This window comes from Schistocerca cancellata, chromosome 2 (genome assembly GCF_023864275.1).
Source record: "Schistocerca cancellata isolate TAMUIC-IGC-003103 chromosome 2, iqSchCanc2.1, whole genome shotgun sequence".
Lineage (NCBI taxonomy): Eukaryota > Metazoa > Arthropoda > Insecta > Orthoptera > Acrididae > Schistocerca > Schistocerca cancellata.
The window spans coordinates 978,794,245-978,821,469 of NC_064627.1; the positions used below are offsets into that span (position 1 = coordinate 978,794,245).

Below are 27,225 nucleotides of genomic sequence, written 5' to 3' on the forward strand. Positions count from 1 at the left end.
AGCAAGATCTTTGAGCCCAACTTTCCCCTGCGCTTGTTTTGTATTGCTCTTCTGAGGTTGTGCAGAGTTTGGCAATTCCTTTGAGAGTTTATTGTAGTGCCTCTTTCCGGGAAATCTACAAAAATCACACCTTTTCTGTCCCAAAAGACAGTCATTACGTGGTTGAAGGCGCAGGCGGCCGAATTTTACGACGAAGGAATTTCCAAGCTCGTCCATCGCTACGATAAGTGCCTTAATTTAAATGCCAACTATGTAGAAAAGTAGCATTTAAGTGTGGCTTTCATCTGTAAATAATTAAAAAAATTTCCAATATTTTATTTTTAATTCCAAAACCTAATGTACTTTGTGGATAGCCCTATATATATATATATATATATATATATATATATATATATATGTGTGTGTGTGTGTGTGTGTGTGTGTGTGTGTGTGTGTGTGTGTGTGTGTGTACAGGGTGTTACAAAAAGGTACGGCCAAACTTTCACGAAACATTCCTCACACACAAATAAAGAACAGATGTTATGTGGACATGTGTCCGGAAACGCTTAATTTCCATGTTAGAGCTCATTTTATTACTTCTCTTCAAATCACATTAATCATGGAATGGAAACACACAGCAACAGAACGTACTAGCGTGACTTCAAACACTTCGTTACAGGAAATGTTCAAAACGTCCTCCGTTAGCGAGGATACATGCATCCACCCTCCGTCGCATGGAATCCCTGATGCGCTGATGCAGCCCTGGAGAATGGCGTATTGTATCACAGCCGTCCACAACACAAGCACGAAGAGTCTCTACATTTGGTACCGGGGTTGTGTAGACAAGAGATTTCAAATGCCCCCATAAATGAAAGTCGAGAGCGTTGAGGTCAGGAGAGCGTGGAGGCCATAGAATTGGTCCGCCTCTACCAATCCATCGGTCACCGAGTCTGTTGTTGAGAAGCGTACGAACACTTCGTCTGAAATGTGCAGGAGCTCTGTCGTGCATGAACCACATGTTGTGTCGTACTTGTAAAGGCACATGTTCTAGCAGCACAGGTAGAGTATCCCTTATGAAATCGTGATAACGTGCTCCATTGAGCGTAGGTGGAAGAACATGGGGCCCAATCAAGACATCACCAACAATGCCTGCCCAAACGTTCACAGAAAATCTATGTTGATGACGTGATTGCACAATTGCGTACGGATTCTCGTCAACCCACACATGTTGATTGTGAAACTTTACAATCTGATCACGCTGGAATGAAGCCTCATCCGTAAAGAGAACATTTGCACTGAAATGAGGATTGACACATTGTTGGATGAACCATTCGCAGAAGTGTACCCATGGAGGCCAATCGGGTGCTGATAATGCCTGCACATGCTGTACATGGTACGGAAACAACTGGTTCTCCCGTAGCACTCTCCATACAGTGACGTGGTCAACGTTACCTTGTACAGCAGCAACTTCTCTAACGCTGACATTAGGGTTATCGTCAACTGCACGAAGAATTGCCTCGTCCATTGCAGGTGTCCTCGTCGTTCTAGGTCTTCCCCAGTCGCGAGTCATAGGCTGGAATGTTCCGTGCTCCCTAAGACGCCGATCAAATTGCTTCGAACGTCTTCCTGTCGGGACACCTTCGTTCTGGAAATCTGTCTCGATACAAACGTACCGCGCCACGGTTATTGCCTCGTGGTAATCCATACATCAAATGGTCATCTGCCAACTCCGCATTTGTAAACATTGCACTGACTGCAAAACCACGTTCGTGATGAACACTAACCTGTTGATGCTACGTACTGATGTGCTTGATGCTAGTACTGTAGAGCAATGAGTCGCATGTCAACACAAGCACCGAAGTCAACATTACCTTCCTTCAATTGGGCCAACTGGCGGTGAATCGAGGAAGTACAGTACATACGGACGAAACTAAAATGAGCTCTAACATGGAAATTAAGCGTTTCCGGACACATGTCCACATAACATCTTTTCTTTATTTGTGTGTGAGGAATGTTTCCTGAAAGCTTGGCCGTACCTTCTTGTAACACCCTGTATATATATTTTATGACTTTTGAACACTGTTAAGGTAAATACATTGTTTGTTCTTTATCGAAATCTTTCATTTGCTAACTATGCCTATCAGTAGTTAATCCCTTCAGTAGTTAGAATCTTTTATTTAGCTGGCACTAGTGGCGTTCGCTGTATTGCAGTAGTTCGAGTAACGAAGATTTTTGTGAGGTAAGTGATTCATGAAAGGTATAGGTTATTGTTAGTCAGGGTCATTCTTTTGTAGGGATTTTTGAAATTGCTTAAATATTGTGTGTCAGTTTTGCGTTGATCAGAATAAGGAAAGAGCGAAATGTCTGAGTACGTTCAGATCTGCTCAGCTGTTTGAAAATCTAATAACGTAAGGGGTTTACCAGCACAGTAATTCAATAATTTTTCTAAGGGGACGTTTCACCTTGCTTCTGGAAAGATGCAAAGCTATAAAAGAGGCTGTAAAATGCCACTTGTGTACTGGTCTGCAAGTAAGAAGACTCGTGTATGCCCTCTGTCCATGTCCCAAGCTATATGTCCCAACCGTCGTCATCTTTGGTAACTGGCAACGACGGGGTTATCGCCGCACGGAGCCGATGTTTCTATTCCAGATTCTCTTTAAAACAATTTACCATCTCGGAAAATTATCGCCGCTGCTTTTTAACATAGCAGTTGTATTTGCTTTAGGCCAGCCGTAATGAACACTACAGAGGTTAAGTACATTCACCACACCTACACTAATATGAATATCAAAGCATAATGTTCTACACGTATTCCGAAGAACTCGCTGCAGCTGCTGGCTGGAGTTTCACGTGAGTCACTGCCTCTTGCCACTGTGCATCACTCCACCACCCACCTTCTATATACAAACTACTATAGCACTGAGAGAAGAAGAAAAATTAAAAGTATCTACTAACTGTGGTGTTGGTGGGACATGTTCTGAGGCATCAAGGGATCACAAATTTAGCATTGTAGGGCAGCGTGGAGGGTAAAAATCGTAGAGGGAGACCAAGAGATGAATACAGTAAGCAGATTCAGAAGGATGTAGGTTGCAGTAAGTACTGAGAGATGAAGAAGCTTGCACAGGATAGAGTAGCATGGAGAGCTGCATCAAACCAGTCTCAGGACTGAATACCACAACAACAACTAACTGTGGTGAGGGAAAGAAATGCCGTTCAAATGTAAAGGATTTACTTTCTTATATTTTCTCTAAACGCATTTTGATTTCCGCACTGAAGTGTCCTGAGTAATCTGTAACGCAAGATTAGTATTACGACTGAATTGTGTGGCCATAAGTCACGGAAAGGATTGTCCCGTTTGAAAGCATGCCTTATATGACGCTCGAATGTTGCGTCTAGACGCGGAGGGTGAAACAAGAGTAAACAGGACATCTGAGCATTCTGTTACGGACAGACGTTGAACGCAGTATGCAGTGGGCAATCGCAATGGAAGGTAGAGATATTGAAGTTACAGGGTCTCTGTTGACTAATGATTTATCGACTATTGGTGAATACTTCTGGAAATGGAAGATGCAGCCAAGTGTCGCTAGATGGAAGTCTCAACGAGTCACTTAAGCAATAAGATGCCCAACAAGGAGCTCACAGTCTACTTTGAAGGAAGGCTGCTCAGACATAATAGAGACTCGAAATGTCTAGAGGCTACGGTAGATGGAACGCCGAGTTTCAGCTGCCAAAATCTAGTCTCTACATAACATACTCCAGAAACTCTGTGGCACATCATGTGGATCATCTGTACCGACACTCCGCACTTCAGCTCTGAGATTCTTTGAACATTTTGCGGAATATTGCACCCCAGCTTGAATGAACAGTATACAGACAAGATTTGTTGACAAAGCTCAACCTTACCATGCATGTTATAACGGCCTATACCTACGTTATGGCTACCCATGCACATATCTCTTCCATCTCTGCGGCGGGAAGGTGCGCTTTTGCGGGAGTTCCAGAAACTATGGAAAAATCCTCAACTTCCTGTTCAGGCAGACATTTCTAACATTAGCGAAGGCAGACTTCGCCCTCGTAAGCCACTCCAAACCGTAAGTATGTTACTTTAAATAAAATAATTTTGGGTGTTGGTCGTGTGTTTATAAAACACTCTAGCACTAAATTGCCGCCGGCCGGGGTGGCAGAGCGGTTCTAGGCGCAACAGTCTGGAACCGCGCGACCGCTACGGTCGCAGGTTCGAATCCTGCCTCGGGCATGGATGTGTGTGATGTCCTTAGGTTAGTTAGGTTTAAGTAGTTCTAAGCTCTAGGGAACTGATGACCTCAGCAGTTAAGTCCCATAGTGCTCAGCCATTTGAACTAAATTGCCGACTTAACCGCTGCGGAGAGGACCACAACAAATCGGTCAAAACGTTAGAAGTTTAGTTACATTAGTGTTTTATAATGAAGTAGCTTAACACCCACAATTATTTTATTCAAAATGACACTGGCCGTGGACGCCTACAAACGTATACGTAATGATGTTAGTTGACATTATTAATTTTAATGTATGCTGGAGACATACGTAGCATATTAATGCTACTACGGAACAACTAAAGATTCCATACCTATCGACCAAGCCGCTTGGCTTTGAAATGCCACGCAAGATTTGGTCCGTTCTTAACAGAATGAGCACCAACAATGGAAGGTATACTAAGTCCCTATACAAGTGGAACAAAATCAAGGTGTGACTGTGGAGCTGGAAAGCAGACTGTTCGCCATGTAATTCAAGAGAGCTTTGTAATTCTGAGAGCTTTGTCTTTGGTCGATTTGGGGGACGGGACGAGACAGCAAGGTCATTGGTCCCATCGGATTTGGGAAGTATGGGGAAGGACATCGGGCGCTTCATTTGAGAGGAGTCATCCTGGTGTTTGCCTGAACCGATTTAGGGAAATCACAGAAAACCTAAATCATGATGGCCGCACGTCGGTTTGAACCATCGTCCTCCCGAATGCGACTCCCAGTGTGCTAACCACTTCCCACTTCCTCGGTAAGCTTTATCTTTCGAGCCAACAGCGTTCTTGATGGTGAGGGAACGATCAATAGACTACATTCGTGGCCTATATATTAGTTTGTATTATGAGACAGCTTTAAATGTTTTGTGATGTCGAAAAGATCAAAAATAGAAAAAGAATCATAACAAGCATACCGCTTGGAATTGTGTGACTTTTCTGAAGTGCTTTGGTCATATTCAGCACAGACAGCTGGCCCCTGATATAAGTCGTATTAGCTGTGACAGCCAGGTTTCAAAGATTTGGGCGAATAAAGAAGGAAATTGTATCTTCCGAGGTCTCTCATTATTTCTGATTCAGATCTATAAATAGATAAAGCTACTAACACCACTGAAAGTACTTCACCGAACCAGATTGAGAATTTCTCTTCCAATATTAAAACTCTCTGTCGTCAGGAGCAACAATTGATCCGATTGTGCCAAGTCCATTTTCAGAATCGTACCGATGGGAAAAAAAAAAAACCGATTCGCTATTAATTCATTTAAGGACCGCAGGTGGTAAATTACTTATCGATGTTACTCAGCAGCAAATTGTTGATGGAGCGCTATGGCGAAGCTGGGAGCAACAGGTGCAGGTACTCACCGCAGGTGTTCTCATCGGAGCCGTCCGTGCAGTCCTTCTCGCCGTTACAGAAGAGGCCCCTCTCGATACAGGCTCCGTCACCGCACGCCAGGAAGCCGTCCTGGTGGAACAACACAGGTCAGCTCTCCTACTCTTTCCTTCTTGCGGCCAACCTCGACCTACAGTTGTTTACTTTCAACATATTCATGTCTTGGTGGGAAATGTTACAGCAGCCGTACAACGATCACCTTTTCAGTGCTTTTCATAGATATGGGAAAGTAATTTAGAATAAGCACAATATTTCCATTAATATCTGGCCCTGAATCACTACATGCTACTAATTTCTCTTTTGATACTTGAGTTGCATCTGGAAGTCATAATATTTTCCGCGTTAAACTCTAACGATCTCGGTTAAAAAGTAAAGAAACAGTTCACCTCCAAAAGACCTCATTGTTTCTCCTACCAATGAAGAAAATAAAAAATATATGTATGTAATAAATCGTCATCGGTGCCTGTCCATAAATCCATCACATCTTTAACAATCACGTTCGTGTAACAAACAAGTATATTTAACCTTTAATTTGGAGGATTTACAAATATTATTACATTAAACAAAAAGCTGTTAAAACACATTAATTCTAAAAGATCAGTCAAGACGAGTCGATTAGCAACCGCTCTTCGATTACTTGCCCCGATAAATTAATATTCTTATGTATATAATTGAAGATTTACCTATCTCTGTGATCTTAAGTTGTTAACGCACACCGGTAGCTTTTGACCAAAAGGAAGCTGTTCGAATCCAAGAAGTGGAGGAAATTTTCATCACCGTGATGTGCTTCCTAACGGGAGCTGTGACCAGTTTCTCTGTGTTATATCCCAAACCACATCGCAGTGTCTTAAGGTACTGTTCTGTTCCACGTATTCCATCCGTCGGATTTGAGTGTTATTCTTTTGACTACTAAGAATTTCGGAGTGAAAGACCTTAATGTACGCTTACTTTAATTAGTGTCGTAATGAGAAGTAACAATATGAAACAAATAATTCGAGCCGCTTCGTTTTCTAATGTGGGGAAGGGTGGGATATTCAAAGTTATTCATGCGTATCTCTCGGATAACAGGAAGAAAACTGCGCAAAAACTACAAGGCACGCAGTAAACAGACACACATCAGTGGTTAGGGCATCTCTCTAAGTTTTTGACTCACATTACGAGTGCTGAATATGGGAACGTTTCATGATGCAGGTAACGTTGATATGTCTTTGCAGTTCATCGACACGAATTGTCAGGGAAGTCGCGACAGCAGCCCGCTTTGCAGACCGGTTCTTTGGGATGCCGATCTGCATGTGAGAAATAATTCGGCGTGGCAAGACGGAGTACAGCGGGGCTGATAGTTATCAATGAAACATAAAGGTAACACAAACGACAGGTGCAAGTTGTAATTGTAAGAATTCCCTTTACCAGTGGGACATTGATAAACGGAAATACCATGCAACAAATTCCCACAGGTTCTCCTGTATATGGATCACATACATTCTGACGGTAGTCAAAAGGTTAAGACAGTCGCGCGTTTGGTGATGCACGGCTGGATGAATCGGTCCCAAGGTGCGAGGACAGGAAGGAAATAGCACCTCCAGCGTGACAATGTGGAGGAATGCATTGTGTTGTTTTCAGAACAGTACTCAACTGGTTTACTTGAAACTATGTGCCGGTATTGGGACCCACCCTCTTCTCCTGTTCCTTAGTCATCTATGACAACATAACATTATGCTGCAGGAACATATGGATAGTTGGAGACCACGTCCTCTGTGACTTTGACAGGTAAGTATTGCTGGATTCGTAGCCTGTCCCTGAAGCGTGTCGTTGATTACGGAGCTTCCTTCACAAATTAATTCACCGGAGAGACCTGTAAACTTGTAAATAAACTCAAACGTTCGGCATTTCATACGTAGTGCAAGAAGCAGAGCCATGTTTTAAATGACACTGTCGCTTTTATCGTGATACCGTTACTGGGAAAACATACATAAAACTACCAAATGTTAGAAGAACCCTGCTTCTCCTATAGGATAAAATCAACAGAGTCGGAAGTGAGGCTTACCTGGCAGAGAGGCTCATCCGTGTAGAGCAGCGGCTTAATTTTGCGCTCCTTGTTCTTCAGTTTACAGTTCTTGACCGCATCCTTCCAGTCGCAAGTCTGCTTCTCGATGTCGAAGTACAGACCAGCCGGGCAACGGATAGCTTGCAGACCCTGCACAGAAGGAAAGGTACAAAATTCTTTGAGGAGCTGTCCTTGTCGCTTTTCTTATAAAGAAGCTTCCTTGACACACACACAGTTTAACATCTGGCCCAGAAACACATCCTAAACATGCTGGCTAGGTAGCCGACGTCGCAATGAGCAAGCCGAACACATCAAAGGGTTATTAACTTTTCATAATATGTTTCAATACATGTCAAACAAGCACAGATTTCTGTTAACCACAAACTCCTTATGCTCGACGATTGCCTACCAAAATTTTGTCTCTTTGATTGACTAAAAATACTGGCATTCCCGAAACTTAAGACTTTTTCGCAAAGGTTCAGCATTACGAAACGACGAAGGAATTAACATTATTTGGAGGTTCCCTGAGCAGCATTTCCACACTTTATACCGACAAGTAACTCTTCTGTTAATGGTTGCTCGAGGAATCTAGGCACTTCCGTGTTGGAGGTAAATCATAAATTTGACGGAAACAAATGCCAATGGTGTGACAAACAATTTGCTTAAGCGTGTCAGGTTGTGAATAATCAGTCATTTGCAACGAGCTGACATGTTAGCTATGGAATCACGTTTGTAAAGTGGTGTACAGGTGAATTCGATTTTGTATAAGTAGCTGGAACTTGCCACTCTATCTTAAACAAAATTGGCAGACAATGACGATCCGATCTATCATTTGACGCTTCATAAGCGTGCTTCATTGTGAATTTCATTGACATTAATAAGTGTAAACTCAGAAATTTGAGGGACTGCAACCTAATTTGCTTTAAAAGTATATCGTATAAAAAAGAAATATTTTGCTCGCACCTTGCGGAGTATAAACTACTGTGTGGTATGTTTTAATATTTGTTCGCAACCGAAATATTCGCCCAGTTGTTGCTAGTCCATTCTACAGAAAATTGATCGACTTATGAAAACATAAACCGACAATTGTGTTTACTTCCCAGTTCTGTAGTTCCGTAATTTTTGCGGATCAATTCTTTCGTTAGACGTAGCAGATGACATGTTCTTGATCTCTTCGCAGAAAAGATATGTAAGAATTGAGAGATTACGTTTTCGTAAACATTGTGGCACTCATCTCATAAACTGTGATCCTTCCTTGCAGAATATGAGAAAGATATTCGAGTAGATGTGAATCTTGATGTTTTATCAACTTAATGAGTATTTCATGAAGTTTCGGTATTCCAGCTGTATGATGATGAAATCTTATGACGATATTTCGGTTGGCAACCTTTCAGCCTTTCACAGGTGTTTTGCACCACAGATTGCTGGTGCACGTCGCTAGGTTTATACCATAATTTGCGAGGAGGCGCGTGCGCATAGGTTTCCGAAACTTCGTGGAATTCGAAACAGTTACTGATAATGTATTTACGCAGGTCTCTCGGAAGATCTCCGTACAGCCCTTTCTTTGTACGTTTTGTAGAAGACTTTGGAGTCACCATCTGGTAATGTTTGACAATTTATTCTCTCTCGGGATAACCGTTATCTTTACGCGTCTTTTGCTGTCTTTGTTCTGTGGGCCAAAATCAAAAGAAAGCAGTTGTCATTCTCCTTCCGTCAATCGCACAACCTGTACTAAATTTCTGTACGTGGTAAACTGTGTACTTATTACGCATATGAACTGTGGGAATATACATTACAAAAATGGATGCACGTGTTTATGTTAGTCTATATTATGGGCTAGTATGTATGTATGTTTATTTGTTCCACATCTCCTCCTAAACCAATGGACCGATTTCAACCACACTTGGTGCGCATATCACCTACTGTCTGGAAAGGATCGCTGTTGGGGTAAGCACCACCTATCTATCAAAGGAGTGGGGTGAAAAAGCAGTTTAGCCCACGACGTGCGACTATCCATCCTTTATTCATCCAGTATTTGAGAATGAGAGCACTTGGTGACTTACAACATACTTCAAACATAATTTCAAACCTTGAAAATTTTCTCGCTGACAACCCCCCAAAATTTATCGCTTACTACATTTTCGCTGTTCATGAAGTGAAACTGTACATGGAGCATGACGTTATAATTTATTACTTCTTTACTACCAACTGTATTTGCGACACGTTTCTCATACAGTATCTACATATACCGCCCAATGTACCAGACAAACATACCACTGTGCGACACACAATTCAGGAGATATGATGCCAAATACTGTGATGTCGGGAAAAACTTCCGCATGATTCATGACGTTTTAATTTTTTACTTCTTTACTACTAGCTCTATTCAGAACACATTTCGAAGACCGCAGACTCATATACCATTGGCTGTATCTGCAAAAATTATGTCACTGCACGACACATAACTCAGGATATAGGACACTGCTGAGAGAAATTTGCGAAAGATACAGGTGAGTATTTGTACAAAGATGTGTGAAATATTTTAAATATGTGTGAAATATACACTATGAGAGCAAACATATCCGGACACCCCCAAAAACATACGTTTTTCGTATTACGTGCAGTGTGGTGCCACCTACTGCCAGGTACTCCATAGTAGTCATTAGACATCGTGAGAGGGCAGAATGGGGCGCTCCGCGGAACTCACGGGCTACGAACGTGGTCAGGTGATTAGGTATCACTCATGTCATACGTCTGTAAGCGAGATTTCCACACTCCTAAACGTCCCTAGTTCCACTGTTTCCGATGTGATAGTGAAGTGGAAACGTGAAGGGGCACGTACAGCACAAAAGCGAACAGATCGATCTCGCCTATTGACTGCCAGAGACCGCCGACAATTGAAGAGGGTCTTTATCTGTAATAGGCAGACATCTATCCAGACCTCACACAGGAATTCCAAATTGCATCAGGACCCACTGCAAGTACTGTGACTGTTAGGCTGGAGGTGACAAAACTTGGATTTCATGGTCGAGCGGCTGCTCATAAGCCACACATCACGCCGTTAAATGTCAAAGGATACCTCGCTTGGTGTAAGGAGCGTAAACAATGGGCCACTGAGCAGTGGAAAAATAATTTGTGGAGTGACGAATCACGGTACACAATGCAGCGATCCGCTGGCACGGTGTGGGTATGGTGTATTCTCGGTGTACGTCATCTGCCAGCGCTTGTAGTGCTAACAATAAAATTTGGAGGCGGTGGTGTTGTGTGTTTCTTGGAGGGGGCTTGCATCCCTTGTTGTTTTTCGTGGCACTATCACAGCACAGGCCTACATTGATGTTTTAAGCACCTTCTTGTTTCCCACTGTTGAATGGCAATTCAAGGAGGACGACTGTATTTTTCAACACGAACGAGCAACTGTTCATAATGCACAGCCTGTGGCGGAGTGGTTACACGACAATAACATCCCTGTAATGGACTGGCCTGCACAGAGTCCTGACCTGAATGCTATAGAACACCTTTGGGATGTTTATGAACGCCGATTTCGTGCCAGGCCTCACCGACCGACATCGACACCTCTCCTCAGTGCAGCACTCCGTGAAAAATGGGCTGCCTTTCCCCAAGAAACTTTCCAGCACCTGACTGAACGTATGCCTGCGAGAGTGGAAGCTGTCATCAAGGCCAAGGGTGGGCCAACACCATACTGAATTCCAGCATTACCAATAGAAGGCGCCACGAACTTGTAAGTCATTTTCAGCCAGGTGTCCGGATAGTTTTGACCACAGTCTATTTAACAAGTACGTACGAGAGAAAAGTCAGCGGTAAAAAGTTCATCCTAAGCCGCTGGAACGAAATTTGTAACACATATTACTTACGATCTAGAAAGGTATACTGTGGGGGCAAGAACCATCAACCTGCTATTGGGGTGGGGAGAGACAAGGGGAAAGGAGGAGGTGGATAGAGAGAAGAGGAAATGGAAAGAGAGAGGGGAAAAGGAGGAAATGAACAGCAAATGTAAATAGGAGGACATGGACAGAGGATGGAGGAAGAGAGTGAGAAGGAGATGGACAGGAAGAGGGGAAAAGAGGATGGACTGAGACGAAGGGAAGGAAGGTGTGGAAAGAAAGAGAGGGGGAGGGAAGGGGGAGGTGGACGAATAGAAGACTGGAATAAATACGGGTATATGACTAGGCAACACCGGGTGCTCAGTTAGTTTGGTATAAACGAGTGTCTGCTGAGTATTATGTAAATTTACGCAGAAGCGGCCAGAAACAAATCGTCTTGGGAATCAAATGAACGTTTTTTGTACATGTATGTGATACTATCTACGTTACTGCCTTTGTCTAAGTTACTGCTGTTTCAGCTGGCCGCTGTGACCGAGCGGTTGTAGGCGCTTCAGTCCGGAACAGCGCTGCTGCTACGGTCGCAGGTTCGAATCCTGCCTTGGACATGGATGTGTGTGATGTCCTTAGGTTGGTTAGGTTTACGTAGTTGTCTAGGGGACTGATGACCTCAGATGTAAAGTCCCATAGTGCTTAGAGCCATTTGAACCATATGAACTGCTGCTTCACTTCACCTGAGACGACTATGAAGGTAATTTTCTGAAAGTCTATAAAGTTCTTATCCATACAAACCTTTAACAGAGGTCTTATGGTCCTGTACCGCGTCTTCTTGAGCTCTGTCACCTGATATTCTCTTCACTATCCTACCAAAATCCTGAAGTGCTGTATTAATGTATTGAATAAAGTGGAAATAAACGTTTTTCATTTATTATCACGCATTTTTTTCTTTTTTTGTAAATAAGGAGAGGGGCACTGCTCTAAGAGCATGAGTCAATGAAACCCTTCAATCACAATATACCTAACAGATGACCTCTACTCCGTTCGTAAGGTCACTAACCCGTAATGATGGGAGGCGGGGGGGCTGACATTCTATTTGTAGGGAACTAGTTAGAATCTCTGTGGTCGAAATAGTTAAATAGTTTTTATCTCTGGAATCTACCGGACGTAAAAATTATAGATATTGGAGTTACATCCCATACTGTTGGTAGTGTACCAAGAACTTGAGTTTGAGTCCTAGTCTCTTCACAATGTCCTATGGAAGTGAATCAGTTAGTGTGGCACACACTGCTAACGATCTATTATACTAATAGCCATAATATGTTTGCTAATTGATTTGCTACTCTGTAACAGAAACTTTTAGAATTTCATACTCTCGCATTGCTTCAGTTCTTCATTTCAGTAGAGCAGTTTTTTCTGTACCTATGGACGGCAACAGCTAATCACGTCTTTCACGACTGTGACGTGAGAGCAGTCTACGTATATTTCATTACTGCCGCACATAGAACTATTGTTCAAACTGTGTTTTCTTGCATTGGTTCTCATGCCTTGCCAAATCCTCAACCTGTGTTGCAAGTACACAGAAGCAGTTTTACACCACGTGGTGAGCGATTCTGCGCACGATACGACACGTAAGCAGCTTTCTCTCTAGTGCAGTCGCTGTATTACACACTGAGTTTCCGAAGCACAGTATGCTAATCTAGTGCGAGCTCTCTAACGTAACTAGAGCTCATAAACTTTAGATTTAACAGATATGGGTAGTATTCAATTCACTGAGAACATGCAGGTGTGTAAATAAACAAAATATCTAATCTTCCTGGAGCAACTCCGCTTGATTTTTGTTGCAAAACTACCACAAATGCCAAGGTAATGCGCCTGTACTCGATCTGTGTTGAAAACATTTTCTGGTAGATATTCGAACTAATACCATATGCTAAGAGAGGTTTTTTACCTTTCAAAGTACATGTCACATGTGAGGTCTGTTCTATTAAACAGTCACTAGTTTTATCGTTCTGAATGGTCTGGCACCCATATTTTCGGGATGAGTAAAGAGGAACAAAATTATGATCTATCGTAGCAATGACGGCATACAGCGGGATGTCCAGAGCAATGTTCAACAAAAAACGAAACAGCAGGTTTTTTGATAGTATATTGATAATCCTGCAGATGTGTGACCACATCAAGGCGATTCTAAGTTCATCTCAGCACTGATATATAATAGTATATATTGGATGCTTTCAATTGAGGCAGATAAACAATCACTTCCCTTCGCAATGAGGTTCAAATGGCTCTAAGAACCATGGGATTTAACTTCTGAGGTCATCAGTCCCCTAGACTTAGAACTACATAAACCTAACTAAGCTAAGGACATCACACACATCCATGCCCGAGGCAGGATTCGAACCTGTGAACTCAGCAGTTGTGTGGTTCCGGACTGAAGCGCCTAGAACCGCACGGTCACCGCGGCCGGCCTGAAATGAGGTAATGAAGCTTTACGATATACATTTTGTGCTTGGTTATACGATATATAAAAACGTGAAAACCCTGATTGATATGTGCGCATCGTGAATTGAACCTCTGAAAATGATAATCTCTCTGTATTTATTCTTAAGTTTCCAGGCGATATCTTTGTCGAAATATTTGGAACTACTTTCAAGATATTTGTTTCAAGATGAAAGACAGTGAAGAAATTTTATTCTAAAACGATTAGTTGTTATTACGTATTGTCAAGATCACGCAAGGTTGCGCATCCTGCTGTTGTGTGCTAGCGAATTATTTTTAAAGAATAAGAAACATTGCGCAGGAAACCCCACTGTAGGTTTCGCAAACCTATGACCGGTCTGTCATATGTAGGTTTCAACAATTACCGTGTAGTCATCAGCAGTTGAGGCAGTGAGTGTTTCATAAACATTATAGTGGTCAAAACTACAGAGGAGAGACACATGAAGAAAATACATACTAAAGTTTATCTTCGTTTAATTATGATCTTTTTTTAGTCAGGATTTGGTTGGATCGAATTTGAGCTCTTCAGTGAAACTTTTTGTCACAATTATAGGTAATCGCAAAACTCAATGTTGTCACTATTAGAGGCTTAACATTTTATCGTCTTGCGCTTTTACAGCAAGGCTCCACCATTATAATCAAATAAAAAGCATTAACTGCCATTTTCATTTATATGCTGTATAGAGAATCCATACAACGAGAAAAGCATCATTTCCAGCTGCTGGTCTCAGATGTAGCAAGCAAAGTTCCGTTCACGTGAAAGAAAATTTTGTCACAATTCCCTCTTACTTCGTCTCTTAATGAAGAGGGTCAGTGGAATGAAAACCGTACCCCCGCTACAACGGGAGCATGGAACGGTTCCATTCAAAAGTAATTAATACGGATCTTAAGACATTTATTCCACTGAGAGACGAGGCAATCAATTCCTGTTTTGTGGAACGCGGTCAGCCGCTGAGGGATCCACAACCGCACCCACTCCCGTACTTCCTGGTCCGACTGACCGACAGTATTCCTCGGCGTTTTGACCTTATGGCGCCTCCCAGTTTCTGCAAAGTGTCTTCATAAAGCTGCGCACTGGCTTTTGGTTCCACGCTCGAGAAGCTGGACGAGCGGAGGAATCGTCTTGTTGCACGACAACGACCGTCGCCCACCCCCACATTGTCAGTCAGGATGGGCAACTTGCGTGGGAAACACTGCAATAATTCCCTAAAGCCCGGATCTTTCACTTTGTGATTTTCGCATGTTTATCGACCTGAAGAAAGGCATCCATGGACGGGCGCAGTCCAGATCCCTCCTGAAACCAGGAAGGTAAGCATGTAACAGGACCGAATCCTCCCAAACTGACACATTGTATGTTGTATTATCTCCTTGCCCTACCCCTCCCGTGTTTTAAACATAAAATATTGATTCACTTATGCACGCTTTGCGAGTGACCTTCAGCGGGACTTCGTCGCTGGCGCTGTGTCGGCTGGACTTTATCTCAATAAGATAAAAGGTAAAACTTTTAAACATACAATACACGCGAAAATGTTTTACATCTTCTATTGTAACTTCATATGCTTTCCTTTGCCTGCTTGGAGTATTCATAACGTTTAGAACTGCTACCTGCTTCGAACGGGAGGATTCAGTCCCATCGTTTTTCAGACTCTTGCGGGCTTGGGGTGGATTCGGTACCATTTTTCTGAACGCGGGAGCATTCGGGGCTGCACGCCCATGGACGTTTGACGAGGAAGTGCAGGAGTGAGTGTTGTTGTGGATCCGTCAACGGCCGACTGCGTTTTATGAAACAGGAACTGATCGCCTCGCCTCTCATATTTTAACGAGTATCTTGATTACTTTTGAATGGAACCATTTCCTGTTTCCGTTATGGCCGGTGTTCGTTTTTCATTTATGTGTTTATATGTCTCCATTGGTCACAAGTTGTCCCTGGAGGAAAGAGTGAAGCTGAGCTGAAATACTTCGTGACGCAAGAGACAAACGGACGCAATGCTCCTAAATGGATGTATTTCTAGTTCTTCACAGAATGGAACTAAGTTTACGTGATTGTAATAGCAAATTTATTTCTCGAAGGAAAATTTCTTCACTATGATGAACGTTATTGCAGAAAACCTTCCTTGTATTGTCTTCCAATCTTTAAATCGGATACCTTAAATTATTTTCAAGACGGGCATCGTCTTTCTAGCTCCGAAACAGTCTGGTATTGATAGAAAAAATGAATCAGAACCATCGAGTATGGAGCGACAAGATGTGTATTGATAGTGCACATTTCTGAAAGTCCATTGTAACTGTATATCGTATCACAAGAAATTGAGCAAATTATTTACCGAATTCAAGGACATTCAGATACTGTCTGCAACTAGAAAAATGGAAAATTTTTTTTGTGACTCGCCTGCGAGGTAGCTCTTTTTGATTATCAACATTTGTATTTAAGACATCAAAGAGAATATAAGCATAGTTCTTTAAACCTATTAGGAGCTATATTTTTATTTTATTCTTTGTTGCCAGTTTCCTTCTTTTGAGGATAATCTGGAGGATGGGCAAAGGGCATCCCAACTGAAATTTTTTGGGATGGGTTTCCAGTTCCGGCATTCGTCCGATAACCAAGGAAAAACTCACCAAAGCCTTTTACAGAACTGGGTGATTGGATCTATTTCAATTCTGAAACGAATTTTGTTTGCCTGCGTGTATTTATTTAACGAAGCGCCTGAAGCAAAGTATGCCGTCAAGGGCTTTCGGGAACTCTGACACATGCTCGGCCGGGTGGCCACTAGGACGCTGCCGCTGGACAGTTTGGAGAAACAGTGGTACTCACCGAGGACGTGCACTGGATGACGTCTCTGCAGTTGTCGCCCTCTCCGGCCACCAGCCGGAACCACTCGCCGGCGTCCTTGTCTTTGCACAGCTCTACCTCGAAACTGTCGTCTTTCTTCACATCCTCCTGCCGCTTCACTCTGATGGACGCTCCTGTGAACACAGAATGAATGTTCGCGATTAGTTTGAAGAACGTTCTAGACAATTCGAGCAAATGCTACGGCCACCTAGATGGCCCGATCGCAATTATGAGCGGCTACAGAGGTGGCATGGCTCAATATTTCTGCAGGGAACTTCCAATGACTTGTTGAACCCATGCCAGGTCGTGCTGCTGCAGTGCGCAGGGCAAGAGGAGGTCCGACGAGATATTTGGAAGTATACAACACTAGCTAGAGGCCGCTTAAAGAAACACCAGCTTAGAATGGCAAGATTATTGAACCGCATAATACCTCGGTACGCTTCGAGTGTCCCACTTGAATCTCTCTGTTTGGTAGCTGCTACTTCTGAAAATGCAACATCTGCTAACACTCAAATAAGCGTAAACGCTGTGAGCGTGTGGGTGCTGCTATTCTGTCATTCTGTGCAATGGATTAATCTGAGATGTACCCTTTACCCTGTGGCTCCTGCAAGATGCAATTTCCACCCCCACACTACTACAGAAGTCAGACAGACGCTCCTAACGTTCTAAAGAGAAATGCTTGAAAAACTTTCAGCAATAAATATCTTCTGGAGTCGTCTGCTGTAAGGAAATGACAAAAAAATTCACAAAATTTTTTATGTAACTAGTGGGATACTTGGGTACTGGAGTAGTGCTAGTTAGTCTAAGAAAAACATGAAACTAACGAAAATTATTATTTATTTTGCAAATATTCTGAGAAATCACAATGGCACTTTTAGTTATGAACTGAACACGTTATTTCCTGGTTATTCTCGGAATGTGAAGTTACTTCTCAAGGATAGGATTCGCTAATGAAATTTCTATACAAAGTTTAAGATTGTTATTGACTTGGAAGAATGGCTGAGAGCCGCGCCTACTCAACTTGAATAATTATCCGTTAGAGTGTTGCTAGGTACGGTCGAGGCTGTCACGTGTGAAATGCAGTGAAGTCTACTGTTGTGGAGGAAATATGGGGCTCGCAAGGGCTGTAGCACACAATACCGTAAGCTGCGATGACTGCTGTCTGCGCCGCTTGCTGCTGAGAAGTAAGATAACTCTCGTTCTATCTGGATTGACCTTCGCCAATCAAACTCTCCCTATGCCTTGATGAAGTCAAGGACTCCTATTCGCCCCTAGTCTGACTATTGGCGTGGTACACCGGTCAGATAACCAGTCCACCGCGATGCCACTCAAAATTCGCTCGCAGGCGTTTAACTATAACTCTGTCCGTTCACACCACACAATAAGTGTGTCGGCCATCACAGTGAACAACGCTTAATCGCAAGGACTCAATATATAGTCGCACTCCGATTCGCTCTCGACAGAGGTGTTCTCACAATGAAATACTGAGGAGAGACTTGTTCCTCGCTCTTTGCGTACACGTACGAGCGCGCACGCTCTCGTTACGTGTTCTCGCTCCAAGAGCGACAATGGAACGACCCCTCTCCACGCCAGACGTGAAGGGGTATACCTTTCGGTCTCTTCCATCACTCCTTCAGCTCAAGCGTCAGAAATATCATCTGCCAATCAGCATTGCTCTTCTAAAATGGGAGAATGACGTTTCATTTAAGGCGACCAATCCGGAAATCTGTAACATATGCGTTTGGAGTTTGCTGTCTCCCTGTGAAAATCTCTGAAAGTGCGTGCTATGTGTAAAGAATGCATAGGCTGGCCGCTATCACACAATGTAGCGGAATTTGCTTTTAAGCCGAACACGGGGTCGTTCCTCATTTCCCTCGAGCAAACGCTGTCCACTCCACGGGCAGCCGCCGGCCGACATAGGCTGGGTCGTCCTCTGAAAGGACTGGCGTCCTCGCGTGCGGTGTTTGCGTCTCCCGAACTAAAAGCTTTTGTGACCGTCGTGTCTTGAATGTGTGTGTGTACGCCAGCCTCGAGTATTTCAACCCCGGTGCGCATACCTGTTATTTGCATATCGTTTACGTGAATTCGTACAACATTGACTTTATCTTTACGAGTTTGGGTTCGAATGAAGCGTCTTGATGGGCGGAATATGATTGTGAGGGCGCAAATTGTAAGCAATGAAGGTCAGGAGACCACGACGTCTCACAACGCCAATGCGCCGGGTGTCTAGCAGCGCCGCGGCAGGTGATCCAATTACAGGGGGAGCACGTAACGCGTCGGTGGCAAGATCGGCGCGCGGGCGTGGCGAGAAACCAGCGGCGGGCCGGGCCCAGGGCCGCGCGCTGTTCCGAGATGTCGAGATTACTGCAGCAGGCAGCCAGCGGCCGGCGGCCTGCGCGCCAGCCGCGTTGCACAACGGCGAGCCGTGCCGCGCCGGCGCCAAGGCGAGCGGGCCGTTCCCAGCTGCGCGAGGTCTGCTCACGTGAAACCCCGCACCTCTCAGAAACACACACCAAGCCTCACCTGCACTGCACGTAGCGCCGTCAGAGACCACCCTCATTAAAGGGACGCCCTATACTGAACTTCGTAGACTCCCACTCTGGCACAGGTGACAGCGTACAGTAATGCACTACTGGCCATTAAAATTGCTGCACCAAGAAGAAATGCAGATGATAAACGGGTAATTCATTGGACAAATATATTATACTAGATCTGACATGTGATTACATTTTCACGCAATTTGGGTGCATAGATCCTGAGAAATCAGTACCCAGAACAACCACCTCTGGCTGTAACAACGGCCTCGATACGCCTGGGCATTGAGTCAAACAGAGCTTGGATGACGTGTACACTTACAGCTGCCCATGCAGCTTCAACACGATACCACAGTTTATCAAGAGTAGTGACTGGCGTATCGTGACTAGCCAGTTGCTCGGCCACCATTGACCAGACGTTTTCAATTGGTGGGAGATCTGGAGAATGTGCTGGCCTGGGCAGCAGCCGAACATTTTCTGTATCCAGAATGGCCCGTACAGGATCTGCAACATGCGGTCGTACATTATCATGCTGAAATGTAGGGTTTCGCAGGGATCGAATGAAGGGAAGGGCCACGGGTCGTAACACATCTGAAATGTAACGTCCACTGTTCAAAGTGCCGTTAATGCGAACGAGAGGTGACCGAGACGTGTAACCAATGGCACCCCATACCGTCACGCCGGGTGATACGCCAGTATGGCGATGACGAATACACGCTTCCAATGTGCGTTCACCGCATCGTCGCCAAACACGGGTGCGACCACCATGATGCTGTAAACAGAACCTGGATTCATCCGAAAAAATGACGTTTTGCCATTCGTGCACTCAGGTTCGTCGCTGAGTACACCATCACAGGCGCTCCTGTCTGTGATTCAGAGTCAAGAGTAACCGCAGCCATGGTCTCCGAGCTGATAGTCCATGCTGCTGCAAACGTCGTCGAACTGTTCGTGCAAATGGTTGTTGTCGTGCAAACGTCCACATCTGTTGACTCAGGGATCGAGACGTCTCTGCACGATCCGTTACAGCCATGCGGATAAGATGCCTGTCATTTCGACTGCTAGTGATACGAGACCGTTGGGATCCAGCAAGGCGTTCCGTATTACCTCCCTGAATCCACCGATTCCATATTCTGCTAACAGTCATTGGATCTCGACCAACGCGAGCAGCAACGTCGCGATACGATAAACCGCAATCGCGATAGGCTACAATCCGACCTTTATCAAAATCGGAAACGTGATGGTACGCATTTCTCCTCCTTACGCGAGGCATCACAACGACGTTTCACCAGGCAACGTCGGCCAACTGCTCTTTGTGTATGAGAAATCGGTTATAAATTTTCCTCATGTCAGCACGTTGTTGGTGTCGCCATCGGCGCCAAGCTTGTGTGAATGGTCTGTAAAGCTAATCATTTGCATATCACAGCATCTTCTTCCTGTCGGTTAAATTTCGTGCCTGTAGCACGTCATCTTCGTGGTGTAGCAATTTTAATGGTCAGCACTGTGCAATTCCAGTTCCATTAACGTGACCACCTGCTAAAAGCCTGAATAACCACGTTTTTCAGCCCGGACCGCTGCGAGACGTGCCAGAAGAGAGTCACTGAGGTACCGACAAGGGTATGGAGCTATGACGACTCCAGTGTCGCACTAGGATTCTCGGTTGGGGATCCACAGCGCCGACAGCCTGATCGTGGTGGACCCACGGACTCGCGATTGGGTTTGAATCTGGCTAGTTTCGTGGCCAGGTGAGTACGGTAAACCCATCCTTACTATGAGTATGTCCACTCTTCGCCTTTATGATGATCTCTGCTGGGCACGTTTTGAACGAGGCGTCCGTGTATTTATGGAGTAGTAGCAGCCCATTCTTGCTCAAGAACTAAAACCCAGAGTACGTAGACATATTGGACGATGGGTATGGAGCGAAGACATTTTAGCTCATCCCAAATGCGTTCTGTTGGGTTCAGGTTGACGCTCTGGGCAGACTCATCCTTGTGCTCCACGTGCACAGCGAGCTGTACGACACGTTGCAGTGTCCTACCAGTAGATGCCATCATGCTGAGGAAAAATAAACTGCATATAGCGCTGGACATGGTCCCCAAGAATAGGCATACTTCTGTTGATCCAGTGTGCCTTCCAGAATGACTAGATCAGCTAGGAAATGCCACGAAAACGTTCTCTGGAGTACGACGCATGCAGTGTGTTCGATTTCAGACGTTTCACGTACACACCAACGGTAATTTGTCGATACAGCTTAAAACGTGACATTTGGAAAGGCCGCTTGCGCCAATCAGTGGGCTTCCCGTTGAGGTACTGGAGTGCAAATTACAGCCTTCGTCGCTGACGAACAGCAGACAGGCGCCTTCTGCAGGGGCCCATACGCAGTAACGTTCACTGAACAGTCGTTAATGAGACACTGCTGGTAGCCCCATGGTTCATCTGGTCAGTTAATCGCACAACAGACCGAGCGAGGTGGAACGCTGGAAACGCATTCGGGAGGACAGTTCAAACCCGTGTCTGGCCATCCTCATTAAGGTTTTCTGTGATTTCCCTAAATCGCTTCAGGCAAATACTGGGATGATTCCTTCTAAAGGGCAGGACCGACTTCCTTCCCAATCCTTCCCTAACCCGACTGGACCGATTACGTCGCTGTTTGGTCCCCTCCCCCATATCCACCAAACAACTAGTTGCTCAACAGATGCACGTGTATTCGCCCTTTCACATCTTTGCAGCCGTCGATCACCCCTGCCATCTATGGCCCGTGGTGCACCACAGCGTCAAAAACATGGGTCAAATGCCTCTGAGCCCTATGGGTCAAAATGGTTCAAATGGCTCTGAGCACTATGGGGCTCAACTGCTGTGGTCATAAGTCCCCTAGAACTTAGAACTACGTAAACCTAACTAACCTAAAGACATCACACACAACCACGCCCGAGGTAGGATTCGAACCTGCGACCGTAGCGGTCGCGCGGTTCTAGACTGAACCGCCTAGTACCGCTAGGCCACAGTGACCGGCTTCGATAGCGTCATTTTGCCATGCACGGTCTACTTTAAACATAGTGGCACGTGAACAGTTTACGAACTTAGCCGTTTCGGAAATTATTCCGTCCTTGACCGGAAACATAATGATATTGCCCTTCTAATAAAACTCTACATCAGGCGTCACCGGATGCGGATATGGAGGGGCACGTGGTCAGCACACCACTCTCCCGGCCGTTGTCAGTTTTCGTGACCAGAGGCGCCTCTTCTCAGTCAAGTAGCTCCTCAACTGGCCTCACGTGGACTGAGTGCGCCCTGCTTGCCTACAGCGCTAGACCCAGACTGTCGTCTATTCAGGTGCTAGCCGAGCCCGACAGCGCGTAACTGCGGCGACCCACGGGAACCTGTATTACCACTGCGGCAAGCCTGTTGGCATGCTCTTTTGAACGTCAGATAAATCGCTCTGTTTCCACATTACGACTTCGACAGCACTGTTTTCCGCGTCCTCCTCTATACACTATATGTATATCCTCCACCGTCCTTGCTGGCACCTGCCGTCTGTGAGTGGTTGTCACACACCGACGTCGAGCATAGACGGTGGTCACATTAATGTGGCTGGACCACGTGGAAGGATAAACCTTCCGGTAAACATGGATTCGCAAACGAGCCGTTTGTCAGGAAACTGCGAATGTGTCATTACGAGTCGACACTGCCCTCAGCATAAAATATTCTCCTAGTTATAACAGATTTGAAGTATCAAATTGTCATCTGCTTTGCACTCAGATTTCACCCATTTCTGAGGATTGTGGTACAAGTAGGATGGGCAATCGGCTCATTGTGCTGCTGATGTCAGCCACTCAGATCACCTGACCTCAGGATCACCCGACCTCAGTTTGGATTTTTCTGAGGTAAAATAATTTTAAGTTTAGTTTGGAATTGTTGACAGGAATATTTCATGTAGTGGGTTCAGCCACCTGTCGGAAAGGATGTTCTTCAGGTAAAATAATTTAAATTCAGTTTGGAATTGTGGACAAGAATATTCCATGTAGTGGGTTCAGCCACCTGCCGGAAAGGATGTTGTTCCACCCACACATTGGCCCTCTTCATGACGATCTATGAGGATTGTGTGTATGTGTAGCTTCCTTTATCGCACTGCACAAACATAAACAAACTATTATTCAAACTGTGTGCCACTACTATTAAACATAGAGATAAATCCTTCGCTACGCAACCGCCTTTGGCTCACGTAGCCTACACCTTCCACAGCCTCTCAACAACTGCCTCTGCATGCGACAGATACTACACACCAGTACCCTCACACGTTCACGTCGCCCTATTCATGAGGCTTCACAGATGGTATTAAATGGTGTAGATCTCAGGATTACTGCGCATTTTTCCGAGATGTGGAGTTCCACGCGAGTAACCCAGGGTCAGTTTTCGCTATTAATTATGAAACCCCTTGTACATGCATAAGACTGGCGGATGCGCTGTGAAGCTAATTGCAGACGATGAAGTTGTGTACCGGGAGATGACAGTTTTAGAAAATTTAACGAGGTGCAGAGAGATTTCCAGATGATCGGTCTGGTACAGAGATTGACAGCTGACCCTAAGCACATAAATAAGCGTAATGCGATGCATAGAAATAAGCGAAAATACCTAATATAATTTGACCTCAACCAACGGCGATCAGTCTCTAGAATCAGTTACCACTCTCGAGTGTCTAGGGTTTGGGAGGAACGACCACATGAATCTAGCATTGCAGGACATCAGATTCCGGACTTAGATTTATGGATGGAACGCGTGAAAGTGGTCGCTTGCAAATATTTCGTTCGAACCATTCTTGAATATGGTTCGTCGTTGTGGGGCTCTTATCATATTGAATCAACGGGAGAGTTAGAAAAGATTCGAACAAGAGTTGTATGAATTGTCAAGTAGTGTAATCAGCGCGAGGCTCACAAAAATGAACGACGTATAATGAGAGAGAGGTAACAAAAAATACGTCCGACATATACGTCACGTAATCACGATGACGCTAAAATGAGAGAAGTTAGGACTCATACTGAAGGAGTTTGTCGGTACAACCTTTCTCCCCGAGAGTCATCCATGATTGGAATAGGGAGGGAATGTGCAGACGGAGATGATGCAATGAGCCTCGCGTTCGCAGGTGGTTTGTAGTCTCACAGTCATATAGTGCCCATGATTTTTCCGCAATTACCAGTGTCACCTGAGAAATGGTTGCCTTGAAACGCACGCGACCAATTTCCATTCCCATCGTTCCCCAGCCCTAGTTTGTTTCTCATCTCTAAGGACATTGTCACTGACGGGATGTTAAACACTACTCATTCTTTCACTTCACATAAGACACAGAGACAAAAATACGAGAGATCATCGGGAGGTGTCGTCCCGATACGTACGCTAATACACAAGAAAGAAAACGACTAACACTGATTCGAAGTACTCTGCACCGTGGCATGTAATGTGCCGTGTGGAAAGCACCGTTATATTGCTCGAAAGATATGAACTCTTAATGCATACGTATGAAGCTACGCAAAGGGAACACACATGATTAACCTCTGTAGCTGGCGGCAGCGTGGAACTGTGGTAGAATCTGCGGTCATCTTTGTGTGCGCAACCGCTCGCCTCTTCTGGATACGGCTGCTCCCTGCTGCAAACAAACTGGTTAGAGCTGCTCACTTCGGCTCCCGTTCGCCTTTTGTGGCGGGTCGTCCCAGGCTTGTGTAGCCATTCTGCGATGCGAAGAATTCTCTGCCAACTCACTGATCTCGACTTCATACTTTCAGCCTTCTGTGTCTCGTACACTGATGGACTCAGCAGCATTGTTTGGTGTGCTCCTGGGGTCTTACAGTGGTGATTCTATTTTACGTATTTACAAACAAGATTTCAGTATTCCCAATTACTGAGGAATATAATAATTCTTCCATGTGATACGGAACGATCTTCGGAACTTTCTTGACAGCTAATGATAATCACAGTTTTTTATTTTTCTATACTTAGAAAGTTGCAGAGGGCTTCTTATACGTAACTGATTATGCAAAACACCATCATTAACGATATTAGATGCTCACACGAAGATCGAACGTATTTTATTCTTTTCCTTAACGTGAAAAATCTTTTGGCTGTAGTATCTAACAAATGTTTATCTCAAAGTATTACATTTGTAAAATCGCTACAAAAGTCTTACGAAGATTTACGTGTGAAGATGTGATCAGCTCTAATTTCTGCCTACCGGACTTGGCCCATAGACTATGCAAGCGACTCATATGAATGTTACCAGGTGGCACTCACAGCATTTCTTTTGCTACGGCTTTTTACATGACCTCATCACGTTCAATGGACTATTACAAATTATGATACGTCGATTAAAATATAGGAATCCAACAATTTACTGAATTACTAGTTCCTAAATCGGTTATTTTGCTTAATTTAATCCAAAAAGCCTTCATTCTTCCGCCCCCAAGAATTTTTATGTTCACTAAGTACTAAAACTTTGTGTTCTGTCTTGTCATGGGGGAAACCTCGTCAGAGACGTCCACCGCATGAGCGTCTAGGGAAGTGATTCCAGCGGTGGTTTCCCGTTGCCTTCCACTGATGATGATGAAATGATGATGAGGACAACACAACACCCAGTTCCTGAGTGGAGAAAACCTCCGACCCAGCCGTGAATCGAACCCGGGCCCCTTAGCATGACAGACCGCCGCGCTGACCACTAAGCTATCGGGGCGGACTTTACTAAGTACGTTGGTATTAACGTTCTCGCAGTCGGACAGTGCAGCATTGATCATGATTTTTAATATGCTCAGAGAACAAAGGCGATCGTAAGTGACCCAGACTGCAGAGAGCATGCAAATTTTGTTTCCCTGGGACTGATACTTGAAAGAGCAATAGCTCAACAAAATATTGAACTTCCTCTCGTGTGAAGCCAATGGTTATTTAAATTAAAAAGGAAGGACGGAATATTCGGTTTAACGTCCAGTCAACGTCGAGATCATTAGAGGAAGAAATTCGGTCATCTCCTTTCAAAGGAACTATCAGGGCATTTGCCCAGAGTGATTTAGGGAAACCACGGAAAACCTAAATCTGGATGCGTGGACAGGGGTTTGAAATGGCGTCCTCCCGAATGGGTGTCTAGCGTGCTAACCACTGCTCTACCTCGCTCGGTCATTATTTAAATTCTTAGGCGGTAAACAAAATAACGCTTTTCGGGGCCTGGGCACTGTTCGTCTTAGGGAATGATTAAGCCAGAAGCAGGCGTGGACTTCGGAGTGTGAATAATCTATCGCACTGTGCAAGCTCTTTTGATGTAAGCAGATATGAAGTGAGCTGGTTCATAACGAAGCACTTTACTTTGCGTTTATCTAGATGATTTTCCTCTCCATGCCAGAAAGGATGAAAAAAATGGTAATGTGACCAGTAGAGAGAGCCTTAGGCGTACCGCACTTGCTGTGAGCCAGCTCGGACTTTCTTTGGCTACAGCTGACCCACTCAGCTATCAGATCAGCTTGAGTCAACAAACTAGTGGCGGTAGTATATTTCACGGTTACGTCACCGGCAGGGGCTACTGCGAGACGAAACAGATTTGTAATGGCTGGTGTACTTGTAAGGGTGACCGGATCATTTGTTTAATAAATGGTCGCCTCTCCTCCAGCGTGTCAGCTCGGCAAGTTCTGAGCTCCAGGCGTGATGCAACCAACAAGTCTCTTAGGACAGCAGCGTACGTCGTGCCTGTCTGCATTTGTTGCGAAACATCCCGTGTCGACCCATGGTGGAGACAGTTCCGCAATGGAAGAATAAGCCTGGCAACGGGACTCAGATTCTTTGAACTAGGTCTTATGCACAGCGGCATGCT

At 44.6% G+C, this 27,225-nt stretch overlaps 1 protein-coding gene across 1 annotated transcript in view; it reads right to left on the reverse strand.

Annotated features, from left to right (window-relative positions):
• LOC126162961 (chitin deacetylase 1) overlaps positions 1–27,225 on the reverse strand; it is a 70,556-nt gene that overhangs the window by 23,795 nt on the left and 19,536 nt on the right. Inside the window, exons 2-4 of the mRNA XM_049919800.1 lie at positions 16,834–16,985; positions 7,684–7,833; positions 5,612–5,711 (exon numbers count right to left, since the gene is read on the reverse strand). Of these exons, the coding sequence (XP_049775757.1) occupies positions 5,612–5,711; positions 7,684–7,833; positions 16,834–16,985 (402 nt within the window). The remainder of the gene's footprint in view (positions 1–5,611; positions 5,712–7,683; positions 7,834–16,833; positions 16,986–27,225) is intronic.